Here is an 8,344-nt window from a genome sequence, read left to right as displayed (position 1 = left end):
AAGATCACTGGAGAACAGAAGACCAAGAAACAGTAAAACCCAACATATGAAAGGATTATATACATGGATATTGAAATCACTATGAGTTATTAAATGGGCTGTGTTAGAAGGAATGACAAGAAAGCCAGGTGCTAAAATCTTCACTCAATGTCAGGAGTGGCTCTGGTAGTTGAGGATGGCTTCAGCAAGAATGGAGAGAAGGTAGCATATTTTGAAAAACTGAATTCCAAAACTTGAAATGGAAGTTTCAAAGACACCTACAAAAAATAATTTTAAGCTTTTTAGCCTTTGTACACTGGAATGGGTTTGTAACAAATGTTGAGTATGCCAGTCCAGTGTTTCCGCAAAATCTCATTAAGTTGTACGCAAAATTCTGTGTATATGTCCATGTGCATTTTTGTTGTTGTTTTTAGAGAATGTAGCTTTGCTCATATTTTCAGTGGGTCCATGATCCTGAAAAGTTTTACGAACATTTATAAATGTTAAATTTAGGGGTCGGGGGAGGGAGATGAGGGTAAGGGGGATCAAATATATGGTGATGGAAGGAGAACTGACTCTGGGTGGTGAACACACAATGGGATTTATAGATGATGTAATACAGAATTGTACACCTGAAATCTATGTAATTTTACTAACAATTGTCACCGCAATAAATTAAAAAACAAAACAAAACAACAAAAATAATAATAATAATAATAATAATAAATTAATCAAATATTTAGTGGCCATATGTTTGTCAAGTATTATTCTTGGAATTTGGTCCTAAAGATGTGTAAGATAGACTATCATAAATCTGGTTCTCATGGGGTAGGAGGGGTTTATAAAAGGGTCTTTTATAAAGTTATAAGGGTTATAAGGGGCTTTCCCCTTATAAAAGGGAAAGCCATATTACAAGGTTAATTTGAATAGTGCTAAGGGGAGAAGAAGGGACATGATATAGGATTGTAAGAAACAAATTATTTATTGTGACTGGATAGTTAAGGAAAACCATAATGAAAACAATAAACTTAAATTGGACCTTAAATTTGGGGGTCCTATAAACAAAGAATAATTCAGGCTTAAGAAATTATATTTTGAAAGAGTCATAGTCTTAGAATTTCATTATCTCCTCCAAGATGACAATAAATCTAGTATGATTCAATTCCACAGTGAAAAGCATGCTGTAGAATATGAGTTTCCTTTTGGGCCATTATAGGAAGTTTGGAATACTACATGAGAGTATACAGACTTCTGAAGATAGCAGGAATCCACTGAACATTACTTGAGACAACACATGACACGTGACATGATCCAACCTGTGATTTAGGAAGAAAAATCCCGATAGCAACGCAAAGGATGAATTAGAAAGTCAGCAAATTAGAGGCACAGAAAGATTGTTAGATGACTAATATAATAATCTAGACAAAAAAAAAATGTGAGGCTTAAATTAGTATAATAGCAGTGAGGACACAAAAGGATATATTTATAAATAATGAAAGAGTTGAATCTTTAGTACCTAGTTACTGATACATTTGCTCAGGTGGGAGAGGGTATAGGTTAAAGAAAACGGAAGAATGAAAAATTATTAGTAGTTATAGCTTTTGAAATTGGGTGCTTGGTAATGTCATTACCAGAGAAGAGACTCAGCATGGGAGAGAGTTTCAGTGAATGCTGAGAGTTAAAGTGTTCAATCTTAGTCAGGTTTGGAGTTCAGGAGACGTCAGGGATAAAAGTAACGATTTAGAAGTCCTTAGCTTTGAAATGATGTTAAAGTCATTTATTTTGTTGGATAATTTAATAGAGGAAGAAAATAGAACTCACAAAATACTAATAATTTTGAGATGAACACTACCAGTAATGATAAAAAATACTCCAACTCAGGCTGATCTCCAACCAGCACCACATAAGAAGGCCATTTTCATTGTCTCCAGGCCAGTGGCTGCTCTTCCGGGTTGGTACATCTGCTCTGATTCATAGGGCCAAGACCCACAGTTGGTTAGATATTTATCTTCAGCCACTATGGACTAAAATAATATGTTTTCTTTAAGGAGGATCCAGTGATGAAGTCTAAGGATGAACAATCAGTGAAGTAATAGGAGGAGAGCATTTTTAAGGTGTCAAACTTATGTGGCAATTAGGGAATTCTTGGTAACAAAAACAGCAGTTCCAGGTGTCAAGTGAGGGGATCAATGTCAGATGGCTTGATCATGTGCAAGAGTGTGTTTGTGGTGAAATGGAGGCAGCAAACACAGATTCAATTTTTCACAAGTTGGTTGAGGAAGCAAAGAAAAAGGTGATATGCCAGTCAGGATTTTCTTGGTTATAAGTGGAAGAAACCATGAATTCAAATGATCTTAAACCAGAAGAACAAAACAAATTGGGATGGGTTTGAGGTGTACAACATACCCATCTTGTAAACACATTTCAGGCAAGGCCAGATCCAAGATCTTTCAGGGATGTAATCAGATTCCAGTTTTTCTTTTTTTTCATATAGCACCTGGGGCTATATCCTACCTGGATTTCATGCAGAAGAAAAAAGAGACTCTCTTTCTCAGAATTTTCAGCTATTTTATTTTCAAATCATGTGCCCAGGTTTGAGTCAATCGCTCCTTTTTGTTTGTAACACATCAGCCCTTATAAGGCAGTTTGCTTTAAGAATATATGTATGTATTTATCTATGTATTTCTATCGCTGTGTGCTAATCCCATTCTGCTTTCCCTATGAAAACTATTTAAATTTGTTTAATGAATCCCTTTTTATTGTATTGTGTTTTTGCAAAATGTATACTATTTTGTGTAATTGTGTTTTAACTTCCCTAAATGGATGTCATATATCCTACTTTTTCACTAAGCAGTTCCAATTATATTACTATTGTATATCTCACCCATTGGTTCTATTTGTTATATAACACCATGAAGTACGCATCTACCATATTTTCCCTCTCTCACTGATAGACATTCAGACTGTCCCCAATGCCCTATGCTACAAACAACTTATTTATTCACAATGTGATAACGCGCCAGGCACTGTTTTAGGCACATGAAACACATCAGTGAATAAAACAGACATTGCTGCAATAAACATACGTATACACAGCCCCTTGTGTATCTGTGAGAAAATTTGCTTAGTATATATACTTAGGAGCATAATCCAGCAGTGGATTTTATTTGGCCATATGCCCCATCCATGTACCAATCACTGTGTTAGGGAAATATGGTGGGCTAACTAGCTTAAGTTAGATAAATGCTCATTCACCCCAAGCCAGTGAGTGGGGGTGTTGTGTAATGCAGCTCACTCCGAGCAAATGAGAATGGGGTATCTATCCCACAGAAGGAAATCGGGGAACGCAGATGGTGAATAAATACTGAGTAGCAAATACAACAGATATCCTCTATATATGAGAAGGCAGATTGGTGAGGAACCTCCCACTCTCCCACCTCTATGTCCAAGAGATTTGGATACCTCATGATGAGGAAAAGCGTTTTGATATCAAAACACACAAACTCAGTTTCTGATTCAGTACATGTGGCTAGCACCTAAGTCCTGCATTTCTATCAAGCTCCTAAGTGATGTTGATGTTGCTTGTATAGGCAGAGTAAAGATGAAAAGTTACTAAATGTCATCATCTACCAGTCCTGTGAGTATTAAAGGGAATAATATACAATATGGTAAAGTGCTTGATAATCTTAAACATGAAACTTTTTAAATGATTACTTTATTTCATTTGTTATGTGAATCTTAAGATGAATAATTATGTGAATCTTTGATGAGATTTTAAGAAAAAAATATAAAGAATGGAATGATAAGCCTCTTAAGTCTACATATAAACTTTATTGACTCCAGAAATTTTCCAGTGATCATCTAGGTTTTTGTTAATGACTGTTGTTGATCCTTCCCAGAATTTCAAAAAAATTGAGTAATCATATATTTAATTTACTGACAAGGTCAAGTCAGAAAGCTCACTCTTTGAAATATAACCTAATAAAATCAATATGAAATGGATAGGTTCAGCCATCTATAAGATGGTATCTTAAAGGGATATTAATGAGATTCAGCCAGCTGTTTGCAAAACAAACAAGTCATCTCTTGTGTCTAATAAAACCTGGAGTGCTTCAATCTAACTATGGTGACCAGAATATATTCTCTAGGCTACAATTTAAACATGGGGGAAGGAAGCTGTGTTGTTATCTCCTTAATATGATGGTGAGTTAAAGTAAGGAGGTGGTCTCTGTGAAAAACACAAAAATAAATAATTGAACAGTAATAATATGTTGATATATATCCGATACTGCCCAAAGAAGGGGGTAGATGTATCTGGTAGATATAATATACTAGAGAGGAATTATTAAAAATAATAATAATAAGGACAATCAGTGTTAACCTTAGCTTTTAGTAAATAGTTGCTATGACCATGAATAAATTATTTTCTTAAATTAAGCTATACTCTGGGGTTTTGTTCAATTTTTTGGTGTGTTTGTTTTTGCCTTCTGGGTGCCCTGAAAGAGAAAAGCAGTACCTTGGACCCTAGGCATTGAGGTTCTGTAACATTACGATAACCTAAATATAATTCCCTTTTCCTTTTCTGCCATTTAGCTAGAAGATCGATCTCTAGTACATTGACACAGAAGAGGCACATTTAACACCTAGACCCTTAAAAAATACTTTAAATAAGGTTGTGAAGGAAGTAAAAGGAGAAAGGGGGGATTTGGGGAATAATTAAAAAATATATCTTCGAGAAGCAGCGGGTAAAAAAGGGCTTAACCTATCCTTTCATTTCTAGAAACAAATTCTCCTGAGCTATGGTCTCTGAAACATGTATCATTGCTCATATTGAGAGTTTGGTGAATGAAAATCCACTTTCAAGAGCTATTCAATTTTGGGTTAATTGACAAGTGTGTATTTCTGGAACAGTAAAGTTAAGGGCCACACCCTATGGCTTATACCCTGATGACCACACCACGTTTATCACCACCTGAAGAGTCCCTGATTTAGCAGCTCAGTTACTCCTTTCTTTAACATCTTTGTTGTTGTTGGTTTTTTTTATGCAACAGTTTAATGCACTTTCTCCTCTAAAAAACTGTTTAAATATATTAGCATCTTTATACCTACCAATTTGGTGAATAAAATATGCTTGGGTTTAAAATATGCTTGGTGAAAACTATAAATATTACAAATATGATGCCGAATCTCTGGCTACAAATAAAGCTGTCCCCTCATGTGTGAATATGTTAATATTAATTTAGAATATCTATTATAATGCTCTTTCTATTGATGTAGTAACATACAAAAAAAAAATAAACCACATCCAATTTCCTAACCATTAATTATGAGGCATTACTAGGCAAATCATCATGATAAACCTCTACATTTGGGGGCCATCTAGTTAAGCACCCAATTCTTGAGAAATATGTGAGTGTCAAACACGGCTCCATAATTAATTGCAATACTTCTACAATGTCAGAGTGATTAGACTTATTTTGTTTGGCTCCAGAGGGCAAAGTAAGGGCCAGTGAGTGCAATTATAAGGAGTACAGTTTTTTTTGGAAGATATTTCTAAGAAATAGAACAGCTGAAAAATTGAATGAACTTACCCAAACTGAAAATCTTCAGGCAATGATTGTATGATCACTTATAGATGATATTGAGACCATTTGGATATCACATGAGCAGTAGGCCACATGACCTCTGAGATTCAATCCCGTTTGGAATTTATGATTCAGTGAAAATAGAGTCTGAGGGATTTCTAATATTTTGAGTCCATTTTGTTTTAAAATTCAAAAATCTAAATAAGACTACAAAAAATAATTCTGAATTTAAATTTATTCCCTGGTAAAATCCTTTTTCTTCTGTATATGCTCCCACAAGACTATGAGAAACCCTGAGACATGGCAAATGCCTTGCTTATCTCTGAATTCACAGCACAGTGCTGTGAATATTGAGATATTAATATTGGAGATTAATATTGGAAATATGATTAATGTTGAAGATATTAATATACATTGTTTTTCTTAATATATATCTTCCCTTCCTTCCATTCAACCAGAATGGATCTCCATTATATTGGTTCTGAGGAGGTGTGTGGTACATCTAAACCCTTAAAGAAATAATTCAAATATTATGAAGGAAGTAAAGAGAAGAAGAATTCTTGGGAATAGAAAATGTATCTCAGAGAAGTAAGGGGTGGATGGGAGCTTAACTTATCCCATCATTCTCAGAAACAAATTCTTTTGGGCTCTGGTTCTGTGAAATTCAGGACCAAGTTTTGTCTGCCACTAGTGTAACTAGCAGGCAGAATTAGCAAGATGGGTAAGCGGACAGGCCCGGGGCAGATATGTCACTGATTCTGTCCTTCTCCCCTTATTCCCTGAGGCCTAGCCACCTTACCCTTCTTTCAGTTTCTTAGCAGGGCTGTAGTCCTACTGTCTCAGAGAATTCACACAGGCCATTTACCTGGACTTGGGCCCTCACTGTCTCTCCTTGCTTTCTCTCTCCTCTGGAAGCAGAAGTAGCCAAGAATCTCTTTAACCAAAAGAGTCAGGCAGACAAGAACAACAACATATGCAGACCAGAATAATTGACATTAACTAACCCTCAGTGTGAACCCATCGCCGAGAACCAGAAGCAAAACAGGACCTCAAAAACTGGACCCTGACCTAACCCCGGAGAAAAGAGCCCCAAGAGGAATGAGGTTAACACTTCCCAATAGCCCGTTGATATGTAAAGTCAGAAATTAAGAGGTTATAGCTTTTCCTGTTAGGCGCGAGCAGAGATAGGCGAGGAACGTGTGTGCTGAGTTTCCCGTTTCCATCCTGTGGGCATCTCTACCGTAAAGATGGTCAATGTGCCCAAAACCCGAAGGACCTTCTGTAAGAAGTGCGGAAAGCATCAGCCTCACAAAGCGACCCAGTATAAGAAGGGCAAGGATTCCCTGTATGCCCAGGGAAAGAGGCGCTATGATCGGAAGCAGAGAGGCTATGGTGGGCAGACAAAACCGATTTTCCGAAAGAAGGCTAAAACCACAAAGAAGATTGTGCTGAGGCTTGAATGTGTTGAGCCTAACTGCAGGTCGAAGAGGATGCTGGCCATTAAGAGATGCAAGCATTTTGAACTGGGAGGAGATAAGAAGAGAAACGGCCAAGTGATCCAGTTCTAAGCTTTGAGATTCTTATTTTTGAGAAAAATGTTGAAGATTTAGAAAAATACCTGTATGAAAATAAATGCAGTGATATTCTTACTCGTAAAAAAAGAAAAAAAAAAGAAAAGAAAAGAAATTAAGTGATTATAGAAAATAAAGGGATCCCTCTTTTACACCCCAGTTATGTACTGAGATTTAGTCCAAACACTAGTGAACGAAAAAAACCTATTACCTATTCAACCAGCAGATATTGAAAATTGCAAGGCTTACATTCATTCAGTTTTTAATGTTTCCACTGAGAGTTATGCTATTTTTTCTTCCTTTTTTTTAACTTACTGATTGAAGCTCCATGTTGTCACTATCTCTGCTTCTAATTGTTTTAATTAGTGATAGCACAGTCTAAATCACATTGTGAGAAAGAAAGTTCATAAGGATGTGGTTTATATAGTGCGTCCTCCTTTCTTCCACCACCCCACTGAAAGTAAAATATAATCAAAGAACTATTTTTTTTTCTTTAAAGACACTGAGAGTAAGTTTAGCATGCAGACTTCTATTTAATCATTCTTAAAGAAGGAGTGCTGAGTTTCTGCCTTGAAAATGTAGAAATACAATGGCTTCTCAGTCCTCCAGTGACTACTTGTTTAAGTGTTCTTTAAGTTGAAATTCTCTGTGTGTTTGACCTAAATATTCCCTACTGCAGCACATGACCATTATATCCTGTTTCTTTTCTCTTGTCTAGAGGAAATAATAGCTCCCTGGCCTCTACTTAATATCCCTTTATGTCATTATACATCGTGGTTTTTATCTTCTCTCTCTCATTGTGAATAGGTCAACAGTGCTTACATCCCTTAACCTTGACTTCTGCTCTCACTTTCCAACCTTTTCTGCTGTGTAACGTGTGAACTCTCCCAGTGTCATTCATTTTCACCACAAGTGTACATCTATTTGAGCGAGCCAAATCTACTAGGATTTTACTAGAGATTAAAACTGAAGGAGAGCTATTAATCCCAAGGTGGCACTTCTGAATTTTAAAATCAATTTGAAATGATGAGCCTTATGAACTGCTTTCATGAGGTTTCTAGAGTAATTTGAATTAAAAACATCTTGCTTCACAACATGATAGAAAGTCTCTGTTGAACTTCAAGATTAGCTGAGGCCTGTGGAACACTTGAATGCTTTGATCACATTAATCCCTTGCCTAAAGTTCTCTCCTTTGCCTAAGAAATAAAA

General features: G+C 36.1%; 1 protein-coding gene across 1 annotated transcript; it reads left to right on the top strand.

The window, feature by feature from the left end:
• Nucleotides 1–6,811: 6,811 nt before the first annotated feature.
• Nucleotides 6,812–7,132, top strand: LOC308508438 (large ribosomal subunit protein eL42-like; the record flags this gene model as incomplete). Its single annotated transcript, XM_081075089.1, has 1 exon — nt 6,812–7,132. The coding sequence occupies one exon, from the start codon at nt 6,812–6,814 to the stop codon at nt 7,130–7,132; it is 321 nt and encodes a 106-aa protein (XP_080931215.1).
• Between the last annotated feature and the right edge of the window lie 1,212 nt (nt 7,133–8,344).

This window comes from Rhinolophus hipposideros (genome assembly GCF_964194185.1).
Source record: "Rhinolophus hipposideros genome assembly, chromosome: 2".
In the NCBI taxonomy this organism is placed as follows: domain Eukaryota; kingdom Metazoa; phylum Chordata; class Mammalia; order Chiroptera; family Rhinolophidae; genus Rhinolophus; species Rhinolophus hipposideros.
This window is presented reverse-complemented; position numbering and strand designations above follow the sequence as displayed.